Source organism: Macrobrachium nipponense, chromosome 11, assembly GCF_015104395.2.
Source record: "Macrobrachium nipponense isolate FS-2020 chromosome 11, ASM1510439v2, whole genome shotgun sequence".
In the NCBI taxonomy this organism is placed as follows: domain Eukaryota; kingdom Metazoa; phylum Arthropoda; class Malacostraca; order Decapoda; family Palaemonidae; genus Macrobrachium; species Macrobrachium nipponense.
This window is the reverse complement of record NC_061087.1, coordinates 23,306,600-23,326,065: the sequence shown is the minus strand read 5'-3', so window position 1 is coordinate 23,326,065 and position 19,466 is coordinate 23,306,600. Positions and strand designations below refer to the sequence as shown.

Sequence of the window (19,466 nt, the reverse complement as noted above, 5' to 3'; positions counted from 1 at the left end):
TATATACATATACGTAGGTCTTCCGGATCCAAAGTCCTATATTAAATATGACATTTATTTGTCCTATTCCCTTCCACAAAGTTTAATACATAGTTTTTGGTTGATTTCTCTCAGTCTCTGTGTCTCAGTTAACATAATTCTAAATGTTTTCAGTAATTATAGTCCAACTCCAGTAAAATATGGGCAGATGTCCAAGGAAGAGTTTACTTGACTTTTATTTTGTGAATTCACTTTCTTATAAAATTGATGCCATAACCACAGTTTTTTTTTTATTTTACTTAACAAATGCTGATTTGCATTATCAGAATTACTATTTCTGTGGTTATGAATTTGGTTTTCTTATTGAATTGATGCCATAATCACACTCGTTTAAATCACTTTACAAATGGTGATGTTCCTTATCTGAATTACTATTTCCGTGGTTGCGAATTAGTTTTTTTTATAGAATTGGTGCCATAATCACACTGGTTTTAATTCACTTTACAAAAATATTGTTCTTCATCATCTGAATCACCTTTTTTGTAGTTGTGAATTAGTTTTTCTTATAGAATTGATATTATACTCACACAAATTTCAATTCGCTTTACAAATATTGGTCTTCATTCTCTAAATCACCATTACTGTGGTCGCGAATGAATGATCCTGACAGAATTATTGACAAGATCGCACAGGTTTTTATTCCCTTTGCAAAATACTGTTCTTCGTCATCTGAATCACTATCATTCACCTTCTCTCATACCCAGTAATTGGTTCCCCCTGAGCCAGGAAATGCTGTCGGAGGTTTCTTGTGACCCATTTCCTCGTCTTCTTTGATAAAGGTTAAGGATGTCTTTTTAGGCATCGGCTCTCAACCTCTGAACTTTCGAAACGGCGAAGTACTGTAAGGCGTATGCCGCTATTGCTCTTGCTTTGCCTAAATGCGATTTTTTTTCTTTTTTTTAGGTGGGTGTGTTCGTGGGCGGCCTTATTGTGTAAATTCCTTATTACGTCTGTGAGATGAATATAGGCAATTAAGTCCAAATTTGTAAGGCGGATAATGGCAATAATACAGGAAGCATTGAAAGTCATCTTGAGTCATTCTTTTTATTATTATTATTATTATTATTATTATTATATTATTATTATTATTATTATTATTATTATTATTATTATTATTATTATATGCTGGAAGAAAACCCTCTTTTAAACATGTTTTATTAAAAGTAATTGCTGCCTCAGCTGTATAATTTTATAGAGGTTCTTCCCTATTTTCCTAAATATGGTTTTCTCATTAAGCAACAGTGAGAAAACCATAATTAGGAGAATAGAGAACCTCTATGAAATTAATGCAGCTGAGGCAGCAATTACCTTTCGTAAAACTTATTACTTATTATTATTATTATTATTATTATTATTATATTATTATTATTATTATTAGTTTTATTATTTATTTTTTTTTTTTTTTTTTTTGCTCTATCACAGTCCTCCAATTCGACTGGGTGCTATTTATAGTGTGGGGTTCCGGTTGCATCCTGCCTCCTTAGGAGTCCATCACTTTTCTTACTATGTGTGCCGTTTCTAGGATCACACTCTTCTGCATGAGGCCCGGAGCTACTTCAGCCTCTAGTTTTTCTAGATTCCTTTTCAGGGATCTTGGGATCGTGCCCAGTGCTCCTATGATTATGGGTACGATTTCCACTGGCATATCCCATATCCTTCTTATTTCTATTTTCAGATCTTGATACTTATCCATTTTTTCCCTCTCTTTCTCTTCAACTCTGGTGTCCCATGGTATTGCGACATCAATGAGTGATACTTTCTTCTTGACTTTGTCAATCAACGTCACGTCTGGTCTGTTTGCACGTATCACCCTATCCGTCCTGATACATAGTCCCAGAGGATCTTTGCGTGATCGTTTTCTATCACTCCCTCAGGTTGGTGCTCATACCACTTATTACTGCAAGGTAGCTGATGTTTCTTGCACAGGCTCCAGTGGAGGGCTTTTGCTACTGAATCATGCCTCTTTTTGTACTGGTTCTGTGCAAGTGCCGGGCATTCGCTTGCTATGTGGTTTATGGTTTCATTTTTCGTATTGCACTTCCTACATATGGGAGAGATGTTATTTCCATCTATCGTTCTTTGAACATATCTGGTTCTTAGGGCCTGATCTTGTGCCGCTGTTATCATTCCTTCAGTTTCCTTCTTTAGCTCTCCCCTCAGTAGCCATTGCCAATTGTCATCGCTGGCTAGTTCTTTAGTCTGTCTCATGTATTGTCCGTGCATTGGTTTGTTGTGCCAGTCTGTTCTGTCTGTCAGTTCTCCTGTCTCTGTATATTTGTGGGTCTTCGTCTACTTTTATTAGTCCTTCTTCCCATGCACTCTTTAGCCACTCGTCTTCACTGGTTTTCAGATTTTGCCCCAGTGCTCTGTTCTCGGTGTTGACGCAGTCCTCTATACTTAGTAGTCCTCTCCCTCCTTCCTTTCGTGTTATGTATAGTCTGTCCGTATTTGCTCTTGGGTGTAGTGCTTTGTGTATTGTCATATGTTTCCTGGTTTTCTGATCTATGCTGCGGAGTTCTGCCTTCGTCCATTCCACTATTCCTGCGCTGTATCTGATTACTGGCACTGCCCATGTGTTTATGGCTTTTATCATATTTCCGGCGTTGAGTTTTGACTTGAGTATCGCCTTGAGTCTCTGCATATATTCTTTCCTGATCGTGTCCTTCATCTCTTGGTGTTTTATATCTCCTCCTTCCATTATTCCCAGGTATTTGTATCCTGTCTCATCTATGTGTTTGATGTTGCTCCCATCTGGTAGCTTTATCCCTCAGCTCTCGTTACTTTGCCTTTTTGTATGTTGACTAAGGCGCATTTTTATATTCCAAACTCCATCCTGATGTCCCCAGATACAATCCTTACAGTCTGGATTAGGGTATCTATTTCCTTGATGCTCTTACCATACAGCTTGATGTCGTCCATGAACATCAGATGGTTGATTCTGTTGCCTCTTTTCTTGAGTTGGTACCCGGCATCCATCTTCTGTAGTACTTTTGTCATGGGAATCATGGCTACTACGAAGAGTAGTGGGGACAGTGAGTCGCCCTGGAAGATCCCTCTCCTGATATTAACCTCTGCTAGTCTTATTCCAGAGCTTGTAAGTATTGTATTCCAGTTGCATTGTATTTTTGAGGAAGCTGATGGTGTTTTCCTTTTCTGTCCCATATATTTTCAGGCATTCTATTAGCCATGTGTGTGGTATCATGTCGAAGGCTTTCTTATAGTCTATCCATGCCATGCTTAGGTTGGTTTTCCTTCTCCTACTGTTCTTCATTACCATTTTGTCTATCAGGAGCTGGTCTTTTGTGCCCCTACACTTCCTTCTGCAGCCTTTCTGTTGGTGGGGGATGGTGTTTGTCTCCTCTAGGTAATTGTATAGCCTTTCACTGATGATACCTGTTAGTAACTTCCACATTATTGGTAGGCAGGTGATAGGCCTGTAGTTACTGGCTATATTTCCCTTACTCTTGTCTTTTTGTACCAAGGATGTTCTTCCTGTGGTCATCCATTTGGGTGCATGGTGATTTGAGATACAATGCTGGAGTTGTTCTGCTATTCGTGGGTGTAGGGCCTTGAAGTTTTTGAGCCAGTATCCATGGACTTCATCGGGACCTGGGGCTTTCCAGTTGGGCATTTTCTTTAGTTGGTGTCTGACTGTGTCTGTCGTGATGTCTGTGAATCTTTGTTTTATTCTCTGTGTTTCTTCTTCCTTGACTTCCTGGAGCCATGTTGCATGTTTGTTGTGTGATACCGGATTACTCCATATGTTTTCCCAGAGTCTCTTACTTGGTTCGGCTTCAGGAATTTCTGGGTGGTTGTCTTCCCCTCTTAGTTGGCTGTATAGTCTTTTCTGGTTGGTTCCGAATAGTTTGTTCTGTTGGTATCCCTTATTCCTGTTCATGTACCGTTGGATCTTATGTGCTTTGGCCTTAAGCCTCTGTTTTACATCTTCTATTGTGTTGTTTAGTCCCCTCTCTTGTACTTTGTATTTCTCGTTGAGTTCCTCCCTTGTTTTCTTGCTTCTTAGCCTTTTTCCTGCCATCTCTTTCAGTTTACTCAAGTCAGATCTCATCACCATGATTTGCTTTTCCAGGCGCCTTTTCCAAGGAGGTTGCTGTTTTGGTTTCTGTTGGGTTGATTGTGCTGGTGGTGTTGGTGTTCGAATCCCCATCAGTTCTGCTACTAATCTTGCTCCTGCATATACCAAGTTATTTGTTTCTGTGATACTGGTGGTGTGTATTATGCCCCTTATTTCATTGACCTCACTTGTTTTCTCCCTTAATTTCTTGGCGTTGTAGGCTTTCATGGAGGGGATCTTTGTTCTCTCTGTATCTGGCTCCATCCATTGTCTAATCTTTTCTACCCATTCCGTCCTCTCTGTTACTTCGTCGGTGTTTCTTCGTGTGTCGTTGTTTGATACCTCATCCTCCCTGTCGTCTTCTGTGGCATCGTCTCTCAGTTCGTCTTCGTGTAATTCGTTGTCGTGTGACATTTCCCTTTTCAGTTCTTCTCTTTCTGTTGGGGAGAGCCAGTTCTTTTTCTTTATGTTCCTTACTTGGTCTGCCAGCCTCTGCTCTGTTTGGGGGATGTTATTCCTCTCATTCCAGATGTTGACCAATCTTCTTCTATATCCTCTCTCCGTCGGGTTGCTTCTGATGTAGCATCTCCATATTTCCTTATTTTCTTCTCTTGTCCATTTCTTCCTTTTTGCTTCTGTAGCTCCAATCAATGTATTATTATTATTATTATTATTATTATTATTATTATTATTATTATTATTATTATTATATTATTATTATTATTATTATTATTCAGAAAATGAACCCTGTTCACAGGAACAAGATTGCAGGAAACATCGGCTTGAAATTCAAGCTTCCAAAGATTATGATTTTCAATGGAAAGAAGTAAATGAAGGTCATTGGAAATTCAGAAAGTAGAGATCGCTTATTAAAAAAAGAAAGAAAGATGAACATATCAATAAACAAATGAAAAAAAAATACAAATGATTAAAATAGTGGATGACCTGTATTAGGGTTGCAATACATTGCAACTTTTCTTGAACTTCTGAAGTTGCAATTGCTCGACATCCTCAGGGAGGCTGTTTCACAGCCAAACGGGGTGAGGAGTAAAGGACATTTGAAGTCTATTGAGTATCGTTATGGCAGAATAATCACAAACAATCACACAAAAAAAGAATTTTTTATTTAATGCATTCATGGGAACTGAATTCTCTTTTTGTTACTTCCTGTACTATTCAGGATGCGATAGATTCAAGTTGCTAATAATATTACAGGTGAAAAAAAATGGGAGTACTAGCGAAAGCTTATGTGTAAATTCCGTAGACTTTCACACAAAATTTTTCTTTAATTCATTTCTAACTAGCATACACTTTGACCTAGGTTAAGATCACAAACAATTACAAGAAAAAGAGTTTTTTTTATTTATTGCATTCATGGGAACGTGAATCCTCTTTTTTTACTCCCTGCACTATTCAGAATGTGATAGATACAAGCTGCTAATAATATTACATGTGAAAAAAAGGGAATGCCTTCGAAAGCATATGTGTAAATTCCGTAGACGCTTACGAAACATTCTCTAATTCATTTCTAACAAGCATACAATTTGACCTAGGTTAAGATCACAAACAATAAAAAAGAGAGAGTTTTTTATTTATTGCATTCATGGGAACGTGAATCCTCTTTTTTTACTCCCTGTACTATTCAGAATGTGATAGTTTCAAGTTGCTAATAATATTACATGTGAAAAAAAGGGAATACCTGCGAAAGCATGTGCGTAAATTCCGTAGACTTTCACGCAACATTTTCTCTAATTAATTTCTTACAGGCATACACTTTGACCTAGGTTAAGAGAGACTTCGAAGCCGTTTTCCCTTTCCTTAGTAACTGTCTGTCATTAGAGTTGACCCCCTGGGCGAAGTGTCACCTTAAAGGTGACGTTCGTTTCCTAATGAAAGCTTAAATGCCAATCACATCCCATTGGCAAAACTTGCCGTCCTCTGAGTCTAACAGCTTTTTACCTCCTGCTGTTTTTTTTTTTTTTTTTTTTTTTTGTTTTTTTTTTTTTTTTTTTTTTTTTGCTATTTTATCTTACCGTCATCTTGAGCTTTTATTTCTAAGATCTATGTATTGTCTCGTGCTATTTTCTTTTTGCTTATTCATAAATTTATTCTGTGCCTCTATTTATTTTTCTTTTTACTTTTTTTTATCTCCCCATCTATTTTAACATCTATAAATTGTCTTATTCTATTTTTATGTAATTTTTTTATTAATTTATTCTGTGCTCTCATTTATTCTTTTTTTACTTTTTTTATTGCTTCGTCGTCGTGGGCTTTCATCATTAACATAAATATTGTCTCATATTATTTTCATATGCTAATTTATTCATTTATCTGTGCGTGACCTTTCTAAGATAATGATAAAAATAATAAAAAATAATGAATATAATTATGATAATATCCTGTTGGTGCTTTACGTGACCTTTTGAAGGATATCATTAAGAATAATAACAATGATAGATATAATAAAATAATAAAATCAATCAGACTGTTTCGCGTAATCATTCACGACGGGAACAAATGAAATGAAAATATCAACACCAAAAAAATCATAACAATAACATCTGTCAGACCAAACGAAATGAAAATCATAACAATAAGTGAAATTTTATCACTAAAATCGGCCGGATTTTGTTTCGTATAATCTATCACGACGAGAACAGATGAAATAAGCTTTTGATTAAAGATCGTGGAAATACGAAACTTGTTCCACAAATACCAAGACCTCTCGGCTCGGGTTACGTAGTGAAAGTTGCCGTGAACGAGATCACTTTCACTGGGTTGGTCGCTTGAAACGCCTCTCTGGGTCTCCTGGGAACTTGAATGAATAAAATGATAACGTTCTGATGTATAAATAAGGCGTGGCTGTACAAGCAGCGACGTGCGTATAAGCAAGGGCATATTCATACGCTACCTTGCGTGCCCAGGAAGGTATTGTAATTAAAGAGGGTATAAAGAGAGTATGTGAGCTTGTTTTATGTGTTTTTAAGTATACTTTTTACGTTTACATTTGTTTTTCTTGTGAGCATTGAAGTATGGGTAATGTAAAAAAACTACTAGATATATAGATAGAGCCACTGAGTACAATAAATAGAGCCAACAAATGAATCAGGTGTTAACAAATGGATCAGCTATTTTTTTATTATTCTTGGAATATCTGCAATAAATAGAGCCAGTAGATACAATAGATAGAGCCTCTGAATACAATAAATTGAGCCCCTAATTACATGAAATAGGGCCACTAATTACAAAAAGAGCCACTGAATATAATAAATAGAGCTACTGAATATGATAAATAGAGCCAATACATACACGAAATAGCGCTACTAATTGCATGAAATAAAACCACTAAATAGAATAAACAGGGCCACTAAATGCAACAGATAGAGCCACTGATTATAATAGAGTCGCTGAACAGATTTCCCTGAGCTGCTAAAAGTCAAGGCCGATCCCAGCCTCGCCCCCCCGCCCCACCCCCCCTCCAGAGGAAGGTTGTGCAAACAAAAGGTGATGCCCTATTTGAAGAAAATTGGTCGGCAGGAGGAACTGAGGGGAGTTGTTAGCATAACACAGGTAGGAGAACCAAGCAGGGCTTCTAGCAGGATCCTAAATGAGGTAGGAAAAGAAGCAGAGGTAGATGAGGTTATGCAAAAAAATTATCTCTGAGCTGGAGGCAACATGAAGCCAGTTAAAGTTAACAAATCCTTAGAATTCATTGACCTTCAACGTAGAGAACCAAGCAAGAATTTTGTATGAATCAACAAGAGGTAGGAAAAGGAGCAGCAGTGTCGTCATCATGATTCGAGTAAATGATATCATGGCCCCCCCCACAAGAAAAAAAAAAAAAAAACACACACCCTGAGCTGAAGGCAGCATTAAACTGGTTCTGAAAAACGAATAAATCTTTACGGTACATTGACCTTGAATGTCGATTTACCAGTGACTTTTTCCTCCCTTCCACTTCTACGCTTTGGAATTCTCCTCCTGCTTCTGTTTCATTGACTCCTATAACCATCCTTCCTCATAAGAAGCGGAAATTCATCGTTTCTTTTGTGGCTAATTTCCAACCTTCGCACGTCCTGTTTCTTGCTTCTCCTGGCTAGGAATAGAAGAGGCAATTTGGTTGACACTCCCAACGGCCTCTAAGTTTTAATAAAAAAAAAAACCTACACTTTTAAACTGCTGTTGCTACTCAGAGGCAGACCATCGCAGTGATCAGGGGGCAATATTTTATCGTAACAAAGGAGGTGATGGAACCTAACCTTTCTCAAATACCGGTTCAGTGAGGGGCAGGTTGAGAGCGTGGTCCCTAAAAACTGGTACCACCAATAATCCGGAAGAGGAGACTAAGCATAGGGCCAAGTTCAAAGACATGGCGCCTAAAAAACGTGGGTGGATCTAGATTTATGATGCTTCAGGTCTGCTTTTTTTTTCTCCTTTTATTTCTTACTGCTGATTTGATTAGATAGCCGTACCTTTATTTTTAATGGAGGGCTTGCGTAAAATGCAAATAGGTGTTTCATCACTTATACACACACAAACACACACACTCACGCATATATATATATATATATATATATATATATATATATATATATATATATATATAAATAAATTCATGTATACATAGATATAGAAATAAATAAATAGAGATATATATATAGATATATATATATAGATTATAATATATATATACATATATGTATATATATATGTATATATATATATATATATATATATATATGTATGTATGTATTATATATATACGTATATATATATATATATATATATATATATATAGCACACCTGATAATACTTAATTCCCAGTCACAGAAAAAGCAATCGAAATAGTCCTAAACACTTTATAGGCTATTTGATACTTGCAGTGCAAAAAATTGAATCAATTTACATCAGATCTCATACATTTATTTATTAATTATTATTATTTTTTTTTTTTTTTTTTTTTTTTGCTCTATCACAGTCCTCCAATTCGACTGGGTGCTATTTATAGTGTGGGGTTCCGGGTTGCATCCTGCCTCCTTAGGAGTCCATCACTTTTCTTACTATGTGTGCCGTTTCTAGGATCACACTCTTCTGCATGAGTCCTGGAGCTACTTCAGCCTCTAGTTTTTCTAGATTCCTTTTCAGGGATCTTGGGATCGTACCTCGTGCTCCTATGATTATGGGTACGATTTCCACTGGCATATCCCATATCCTTCTTATTCTATTTTCAGATCTTGATACTTATCCATTTTTTTTTTCCCTCTCTTTCTCTTCAACTCTGGTGTCCCATGGTATTGCGACATCAGTGAGTGATACTTTCTTCTTGACTTTGTCAATCAACGTCACGTCTGGTCTGTTTTGCACGTATCACCCTATCCGTTCTGATACCATAGTCCCAGAGATCTTTGCCTGATCGTTTTCTATCACTCCTTCAGGTTGGTGCTCGTACACTTATTACTGCAAGGTAGCTGATGTTCTTGCACAGGCTCCAGTGGAGGGCTTTTGCCACTGAATCATGCCTCTTTTGTACTGGTTCTGTGCAAGTGCCGGACATTCACTTGCTATGTGGTTTATGGTTTCATTTTTCGTATTGCACTTCCTACATATGGGTAAGAGATGTTATTTCCGTCTATCGTACTTTGAACATATCTGGTTCTTAGGGCCTGATCTTGTGCCGCTGTTATCATTCCTTCAGTTTCCTTCTTTAGCTCTCCCCTCTGTAGCCATTGCCAATTGTCATCGCTGGCTAGTTCTTTAGTCTGTCTCATGTATTGTCCGTGCATTGGTTTGTTGTGCCAGTCCTCTGTTCTTTCTTTCTTTCTCCTGTCTCTGTATATTTCTGGGTCTTCGTCTACTTTTATTAGTTCCTTCTTCCATGCACTCTTTAGCCACTCGTCTTCACTGGTTTTCAGATATTGCCCCAGTGCTCTGTTTTCGATGTTGACGCAGTCCTCTATACTTAGTAGTCCTCTCCCTCCTTCCTTTCGTGTTATGTATAGTCTGTCCGTATTTGCTCTTGGGTGTAGTGCTTTGTGTATTGTCATATGATTTGAGATACAATGCTGGAGTTGTTCTGCTATTCTTGGGTGTAGGGCCTTGAAGTTTTTGAGCCAGTATCCATGGACTTCATCGGGACCTGGGGCTTTCCAGTTGGGCATTTTCTTTAGTTGGTGTCTGACTGTGTCTGTCGTGATGTCTGTGAATCTTTGTTTTATTCTCTGTGTTTCTTCTTCCTTGACTTCCTGGAGCCATGTTGCATGTTTGTTGTGTGATACTGGATTGCTCCATATGTTTTCCCAGAGTCTCTTACTTGGTTCGGCTTCAGGAATTTCTGGGTGGTTGTCTTCCCCTCTTAGTTGGCTGTATAGTCTTTTCTGGTTGGTTCCGAATAGTTTGTTCTGTTGGCATCCCAGTAAGAGTACATATCCTTTGCGTCTTTCACAGTCATGCAATGACCCTCTTAGATAGTGGCGGCCATAATGTTTAGTAATGATGCCATTTGCATGAAAATAAATCTGATAGTGTACAATGAATTTTAACACTGGTAATTTCGTAAATTTTATTGGATAAATCTTCACTATAAGTGAATTACATTGTCTTTGATTTTACTGATTAACTTTACTAACATTCATACAATAGATGTTCTTACCTTAATAAGGAAGAAAAATATGTTCATACGTACACACTATATATATATATATATATATATATATATATATATATATATATATATATATATATATATATATATATATGTTATGTATATATATATGTATAGTGGGTATGGTTATTTATGCATATCCTATACATCTGTATAGACTATAGAGAAATACGAAACACATGCTAAACTGAAATCTTACATAGATTTAAATATGTTTATTAATGTTGGTACCATAACAAAACTTGATAATAATCTTGAGCTGGACAGGGTATCATTTCGTTTGACAAAAAAAAAAATATTTCAGATATAAAAAAAAGGGTATTTTATGTTTACAGAAGGTTGACAATTCAGACGAAAGGGACATAAACATACAGAAAAGCAAGATAAATAACCAGGCAAAATAAATAATAAAAAAAAGGACAGTGAATGAAAATACGTCAGAAACCAAATGATTGGAGGTATTTCAATCAGTAAGGTTTGGAAAGAATAATTAAGGTCAATATTGAATTTCAGATGAGAATACTCTGAGGAAAGCAATATTAAACCCATGAAGGTGGTGTGATTTATAAATGGGTCATTCGATAGGTTCTAATATTCATATGGCACAAAGAATACTGAAATGGCTGAGTGGAGAACGGAAGAATGCATATATTCATATATATATAATATATATATATATATATATAGAATATATATATATATATATATATATATATGTATATATTATATATATATATATACTTTTTTTACCCCCAAAAATAAACAATTACTACATACATACATACATACATACATATGTATATAAATATATATGTATGTATAAAATATTTGTATGTATGTATGTATACATATATGTGTGTATATAAGCATGTAGGTACATCTACAGCTAGTATAGGTAAGTCTAAATCAATAGATGTACATCAACATCAAGAATATTTAATTTAATATAAAAAGTTAATTGTTCACGGAAATTTATACGAATAAATCAAAGGAAAATGGAAAAAAATGTCAACCATAAATAAACACGAAAAAAGACATAAAGGGTGAAATGAGATTGAGGACGATACAAAATAAATAAGGAGTGTCTACAGACTACGATGTAGGTAATAAATTAAAGCAAACGGTCATAAGCAATGAAAAAAAAAAAAAAATATTATATTGATAAAGAGTAGAAGTACAAGCTGCTGAATCTGAGAACATTTTCCTCAGTGGCTTCAGTTTGAATTTATTCTAAAAAAAAAACTCAAAGATGTTTTGCCATAAACTCATAATATTTCTGGAATTCTACGCCACAAGTATCAGGAAGCAAATAGCCACTACTTTTACAATTTACTTCACTGAAAAACATATAAGAAAAAAGGGAATTTGCAGGATAATAGTCTATTTGATAATAGTTACAACTTAATGTGATCAAAGTTTTAATCTACTCATATATAGAAACACCTAAATAAATAACAGACAACCAGTCCGCAGTCAACACATTAACTTTTCAGAACAACTTTCCATATTTTTTTTTTATTTTTAGATATTCATAATTTGATATCCAGAGTCCATCTTTGGTGTTCCACGCCACGGCGAGGGTAGCTCTTCCTTGTACTGACCTGAATACCGGATCTGAAAAAAAGAGGGTTTATAAAGATTCAGACGGAAAGTAACTTTAAGCTTTATCGATTTAGTGTTATTGGGTTAAAATGAGACTTGAGAATGCGTTATTAATCTATGCACTTTTAGTGGAAGTATCATTTGTCGAATGATTTACGTACACACATGTTGAATATTTTCATATACAACTGAAATATTTACAGTAATGCATATACTACAGTTATTGAACGGTACTTTCATAATAAAATCTCTATGGAACTGACGTCGTCACCTTGCTGTAATCAAAAGCAGTGAGCATAAGAATTTTTTTCCCATTAACTTTGGCATTTTCAAGACATCTCAAACCTAACATGATTTAATGGGTCTCATTTCAAATGGAGTTCCGACAAACTTGTTTTGACTACTCATCGGTCAATTCCATGAACCCAGTCAAGAAAATTAAAGTCATCTCTTTCCACTGGGATTTTACTCGTAAATCTCATTCGTTCTCAGTCAGATTCCAGTTATTCCTTGATACCATCTTATTCAAAGGACAGGTGTTTATTCGCCTATACATTAGCACACATTTGATATACAAACAAACCTTTTTTTAATATAAACACTGCAGCTGTGCGTACAAAGCATTATCTTGGAGAACAAGTTAGAAAGTGCCCCACATTATAGACTCGCATTCCCAAAAGAAGAAGAAGAAAAAGAAAAAAGCTAAGTTCTTTGATTAAGGTTCTCACTGACATTAGCAGCCCAGATAATCAAACTGAATATAATATATAATAATCTATAATAATTCCGTAATATCATTAGCTATCGAGTTGCGAATAATACGCTCAATAAAAAAACAAGGAAAAATTGAACTGGACGAAGGTGACTTACTTAGAATAGCGTGGCTACTGAGTGATACGAAAGGCCATCCGGTGGCCACCATCTCTTTTAGTTGACTACATGCTGTGGGGGTGAAGGACGCTCTCCTCAAGGAGTTTCTTCATTTCGGAGTTCGGCGGGAAGGGCTTAATCTTTTCCTTTCCGAGGGCCTCGATGATCTGCAATAGAATCATTTTAAGTCATTGTAGTTGAAATGAAGCTGGCTCGTACTAGCGATTACCTAGCTGTTCTCTTACCTTCGATAGCTTAGCTGTGCGCTCGTACTAGCGATTGCTTAGCTGTGTATACTCGGGCCACGGTCTAGATACAAGTTCTGTCTGGACCGTGACTCGTACTAGCGATTGCTTAGCTGTGCACTCGTACAAACAATAGCTTAGCTGTGCACTCGTACAAGCAATAGCTTAGCTGTGTACTCGTACTAGCGATTGCTTAGCTGTGTGTACTCGTACAAGCGATAGCTTAGCTGTGAGCTGTGTACTTGTACAAGCGATAGCTTAGCTGTGTGTACTCGTACTACCGACTGCTCAGCTGTGTATTATACACCACTACAACTTACAATACGAAGGTTTGAGTTGGAATGAAGCTGGCTCGTACTAGTGATCGTTCTGCAGTGTAATGCACGATACCAAGCCTTACCAAGATCGAAAACCACATTCCGAACAAAATCAGGGGAGCGGAGAGAGAGAGAGAGAGAGAGAGAGAGAGAGAGAGAGAGAGAGAGAGAGATAGGGGGTTTAGGGGGCAATTCCACCCACCTTGTCCTCGTTGTCTTCCAACAGCTGCTGAAGAATCGGGGACAACGTCGGGAACTTCGTGTTCCCGGATGTGGATCCCACGACGGCTGCTCCCGCTGAGCATTGGCGAGAATTTGGTCAAGGATGCTGGGATTGCCTGAGGCCTCGAAGGGTCTGTTGGGTATCGGGCCCTTGGTGAACTTGGCGTGAGCAGGTCGTTGACATTTGCTCCCTGTGTTTGGTCCTACACAAGAGGCGTAAGCCATGACGTGGGCAACGTAGTTCTGCTCGTGAGTTCGATGGAACAGGTGGGACATGGGGCCTAGTGGAACATAAGTGCTCATTTCAGCTTAAATACTACAAAACCCAGTGCTGTGTTTGAACTACTCGTTCTACATTTCATGGTTTATACTACAACTTTGTAGAGCAAAGAATCCGCATGATTTTTACTAATAAGACCTTTAAAAACTTTTATTTTTTTTTACTTTTGAATATGTCGTATACTGCAATCTGACTGACATTGCAGTGTGATATTTTAACTACAATTCTTCATAATTTGAAAGAATATTCATAGTAACATGAGTCTTTGGAATGGAGAAACAAATCTACAGTTATGTATGGGTACAAATACGTTTTAAAAATAAATCTCTACAGAGATCTTTCGGGGACTACAACAGATTCCCAAAAGCTCTCTGTATAGAGTTACTCTTTGCTATATTTATTCACATACATAACAGTGATTTTATCTTAAAAAATGAGAATAATGCTAATCACTGCAACGGAAAAGTACGTGTTACTCCCGCAGAGTGTTTAGACTTACCAGCCGCCCACACGGCGACGTCCTCGCCCCCGTGGGTCTCGTTGTCTGGCGCCGTTGGCACGGCCGACAGGTACCTGAAGTCTGCATCGAAGATATCTTGCTTGCTAGGGTCAACTCTGACTGCCTGGAAATTGCGAAAGGTCAGAAGATCATCCGCAAATATATGGGTCCATGATTTTTCTTGTAAACTTATATCAGGGAATCTATGGATACATTATATTTCAAATTACAAATACTTAGCTAGACAAATGAAGTATGTTAATAAAGATATTTCAAGTTACCATTTACCTGTACATCAATATTTTCTCATTAGTAGCATATCAACATATCTTTATTAGCATATTAATATATTAGTATTATTGTTATATTTATATATTAACAAGAAGCGTCCTAAATTATGGTGATTTCTGAATCTGGAACGTTGTATATATAAAGCAAATCTCTAATAAATGACAAACCAGGACCTCTCTAGTGCCAAGAACTTGGAATAGGTCTAAAGCAGTACTAACTTTTCCATCTACTACTGAGTAGTTATATCCAGGACCGTTGGTAAACATAAGGGTGGTGTAAGGAAGTCCGTCAACTTCGGAGAATTCTCCACTTAAACCTAAGAGAGGGAGAGATAAAACAAATAATAAATCAAAACCTGTAGACGTTTATTTGTAAATATTCATTTTCCTATCTTTGGCTAGACCTGTATATTCTTCTCATAAAACAAACCCTAGTCAAATTTACAACAACAACAACAACAACAACAACAACAACAACAACAACAATAATAATAATAATAATAATAATAATAATAATAATAATAATAATAATAATAATAATAATAATAATAATAATAATAATAATAATAATAATCATAATAATAATGATAGATAAAAGCTGCAAAGTTTTATTCGTAACAAATGGTTCTTTTTAAGCTAGACCTATAGACTTTTTTCATAAACAAACCCTTATTAATAATAATAATAATAATAATAATAATAATAATAATAATAATAATAATAATAATAATAATAATAATAATAGATCCTTCAATATTTAGTCGTAACAAACTTTTTTTAGCCAGACCTATCCTATATTTTTTTTCATAAACAAACTTTTGTCAAATTTATTATAATAATAATAATAATAATAACAGCCGTAGCAGCAGTAGTGGTAGTAATGGTACTATGGTCTAACTCACCGATGATATTATTGCCTCGTTCTGGATATCCGTTGATCGTCATAACGTGGGAATGATCGGCTGTCACAATCACCAAAGTGTCTTCGAGATCGACGTGCTGAAGAATTGTAAAAAAGGGATTAAAACAAGAGGTTATGGATAACGCAGTATAAGAACGGTGAATGCTAAACTAGGGATAATAGCAGGAATAATGAGGAAGGCGTGTATGAAGAGGATGAGGAAAATGACATGACGTATGAGACAAATATATTATATTATTATATAAATAACTGCCTAAAAGTGAATATGCATTGGTCAGGGGTAAAGATAAGATTATGAACACGATAAAGAAGCTTATTTATCACCAATCGCAATGACAATCATATTATTGTACCAAATTCATTACCAGAAGTTATGTCAGACCAAAACTATTCTCAGTCAAACTTTGACATTCGAGGTGTCAAAAACGTCAAGAAACTGCAAGGCACTAAAATCGCTTTTAATGAGCGGTTTTAATTGCATCTGGCTACAGCTCTGAAAGACCAAATTAATACAATACGATCATGCTTGCTAGAAATTACTTGAAAATCTCATAGTATAGTCAATGATAAAAATGGGGACGTAGTACTATGTAGTTCGGCTGGCCGCCACCAGGTTGGCGCTCCTCCAGTAACCTTCGTAGACCGCGGATATTGAATAGAGACCGAGTGTTCCCTGCTATTTCGTTCCGTTCGTTATATCAATAATAGTGCGTTGTGCAACTTGTCATTGCAGGAATAGGCACAAGAATACCTCAAGAGAAAGGGGAATAACATTTCACAGGTAAGCAAAGCATAATGAGTGTTATTTAGCCATTATTTTGTGGTAGTCAGGTGAATGTTTACAGTCGGAATCATCTGATCTGTCAGCGCAGTAAATTGTCCTCATCATTCAATTACGTCATGGCAACACTGCTGATGGTATCGGCTGCTGATTGCCTTAATCCCATCGTGTTTTAAACTAGATACACCAAAAGTTAATCATTAGCGAAAGTATTTATTCATCCAAAAGAGGGACGTATAAAAATAACTGTTTTTGGAGCCACATTGAAAATGTGTTTATCTGCGTTGTGTCGATTTGACCTCGAATCTGGTATAGCCTAGCTATAAATGAAGGACAGATGATAAGTGATAAGGAAAGGGTCAACCTAATTGAAAATCTTATGCACTTCTCGATGAGCTTTATAGTACTTACGAAAGGTTAGGGCATATTATTCATTTACAATTTTCATATGAAAAGTACTGAATTTCGTCAGTTAATAGTTTGAAAAGAAGTGCAGGCCTCGTCCTATAATAAGGTGCTTTAAGACAATGGGATCGCCGTTATATATCTCTCTCCCTCTCCATTGGTTTGTTATTCTCTCTCATTAGCATTCGTTTGTTATTCTTTCTCGTGTCCTCCCTCTACCATTTTTCTCACACCCTCTGCGGGCGGTGTATTTCACAGTGTTGCCATGACTTGATGTCTATGAATCTACTACATAGTTTGGATGGCCGCTACCAGGGTGGCGCCACATGCCGGTGCTGAACCTTGCACCGTCTTCGAATCAGCGGGAACTTCTTTGCCTTCAGCTTTTGCCATTTCTATATGGGGTCGCCGTTTCTAGTCAGCCTTCTCCATCTTCTTCTGTCCTGTACATCTTGTTCACTTAGACCCTTTTCCTTCATGTCTTTCAATAATTTATCTTTGGCGGGCACAGCGAAAATTAAATAGCCACTTAGGCTTATTGTGCCTTGCTATTTAGCTTCATTCACTCTATCAATAATGGTGCGTTGTATTGTTTGTAAATGCTATGGATGAATAAATAAAATAAAAATAAAGCTCAAATATAATTCACAGGCAGGCAAAGCATACTGAACGTTATTTACCCTTCATTTTGCGCTAGTCAGATAAATGTCCTATTAGTTGCTAATATATACGTTTTCTTGGTGTACATGTCTACATTTTCAGAATATTATTGTGGCACGAGAGTGCAATAGTGATTTCAGTTTAGGAATTAGCACATCATTAATGTTATTATGATGGGTTATAGAAAGTAAAATAAAAAGACCTAGCTCGTTATTAAAAAATTCTTAGTGATACTATTTATACTTTGGTGATAACTAGACCTATTGGTTACTTGGTTGTGTCAACGTCTCCTAAACATGTTACTGGGATGCACAAAGACACATATTGTATTTTGTCAGTCATCAGGATTTCAATGCAGTGGGTGGGCCTCTGGGATACTTTCTATGCCATTAATTTTTCAGTTGTAGATAAGTAAAGGCAGCTTAGAGTTGCTTAGCAAAAAATGCATTCTACCAGACGTGGTTCCTCTACGAAATTCCGATACGTCAAATTTTAGGACGACGTAAACGAGCCATACAAGCAACTGGCATTATTCGAACAAAGTAAAATGGTTGTATGTTTGTATATGTAACAAATCCTGGTTTAATTTGTGTTTTCATCAATCGATAGTACTAATGATTGGTAATAGCAAGAAAATGAAGTTTGGTAGCCTAGGCTACACCCATGTCCTCCAACTGCTCATTTGGTAAGGTGCTATATCATTTAAACCATTTTCCAAGATACAATTGATATCAGATGTAACCAAATAGTTTCTCTACGGTAAAAGTTGTCGAATCCTAAGGAAAAGGCGGCATTTAAGAAAGGTAACCTCAAGGGATATAGGATCGATGCCAGGCAAACGCTAGACCTATACCTATTGCTTCTGAGGGAATTTTCAGTGTTATTCCGTTCATTTCAAAATTACTTTCTTGTGGTAGTCGTTTCTTAGCAATTCTCTCTAAGTATAGTTCCAACAGAAAGAAATAACTTTGCTAGCCTTTTCTGTAGTCGGTTTGTTTACAAAGCAGAACACGACGGAAAAAAAATCATTCTTAGCTAAACGTGTTTTCAAACCTTCCGCTGAAAGTGATCCCAGCTAAACATGCTAAACAAACTGGAGTTTGTTAAACGAATGTGACACCGTATTTGCTTGCCATTAAAAAATGTTCGGAGGTAGGTAGGCCTTTATGGAAACTCTTGCTTTAGTTAACAAGTCATTTTATACGCTGATAATATTGATGCAGAAGTTTATATATATATATATATATATATATATATATATACTATATATATATATATATATATATATATATATACATATATATATATATATATATAATATATATAATATATATACACGATAGGAGAAAAAGAAGCAAATTACTCCCTTCATTTGTCGTCACTCCCGTATAGTACTATGAGCTGGACTGGATGTTTCAATACGGCCTCCCGAGGTCACACGCTCGGCGGGGGATCGACACATCGTTATTTACTGTCTATGGCTCAAAGGAACTTGGACTTAATTCAAGAATTAGCTTTTACAGCTTCGTACTTTCTTGGAACGCAGTTAGGAAACAACTTATAAGCAGTTTTTATCCCTCGCTTCAATGACACTTAAA

At 36.4% G+C, this 19,466-nt stretch overlaps 2 protein-coding genes across 2 annotated transcripts in view; one reads left to right on the top strand and one right to left on the bottom strand.

The window, feature by feature from the left end:
- Window positions 1–11,567: 11,567 nt before the first annotated feature.
- LOC135197753 (alkaline phosphatase-like) overlaps window positions 11,568–19,466 on the bottom strand; it is a 17,406-nt gene continuing 9,507 nt past the window's right edge. Inside the window, exons 9-14 of the mRNA XM_064224872.1 lie at window positions 16,003–16,099; window positions 15,320–15,417; window positions 14,811–14,934; window positions 14,012–14,312; window positions 13,248–13,414; window positions 11,568–12,389 (exon numbers count right to left, since the gene is read on the bottom strand). Coding sequence (XP_064080942.1) covers window positions 13,357–13,414; window positions 14,012–14,312; window positions 14,811–14,934; window positions 15,320–15,417; window positions 16,003–16,099 — 678 coding nt within the window. The 3' untranslated portion in view covers window positions 11,568–12,389; window positions 13,248–13,356. The remainder of the gene's footprint in view (window positions 12,390–13,247; window positions 13,415–14,011; window positions 14,313–14,810; window positions 14,935–15,319; window positions 15,418–16,002; window positions 16,100–19,466) is intronic.
- LOC135197819 (uncharacterized) overlaps window positions 16,650–19,466 on the top strand; it is a 68,546-nt gene continuing 65,729 nt past the window's right edge. The window contains exon 1 of the mRNA XM_064225083.1: window positions 16,650–16,803. The gene's annotated coding sequence lies outside the window, so the exon portion shown is untranslated. The remainder of the gene's footprint in view (window positions 16,804–19,466) is intronic.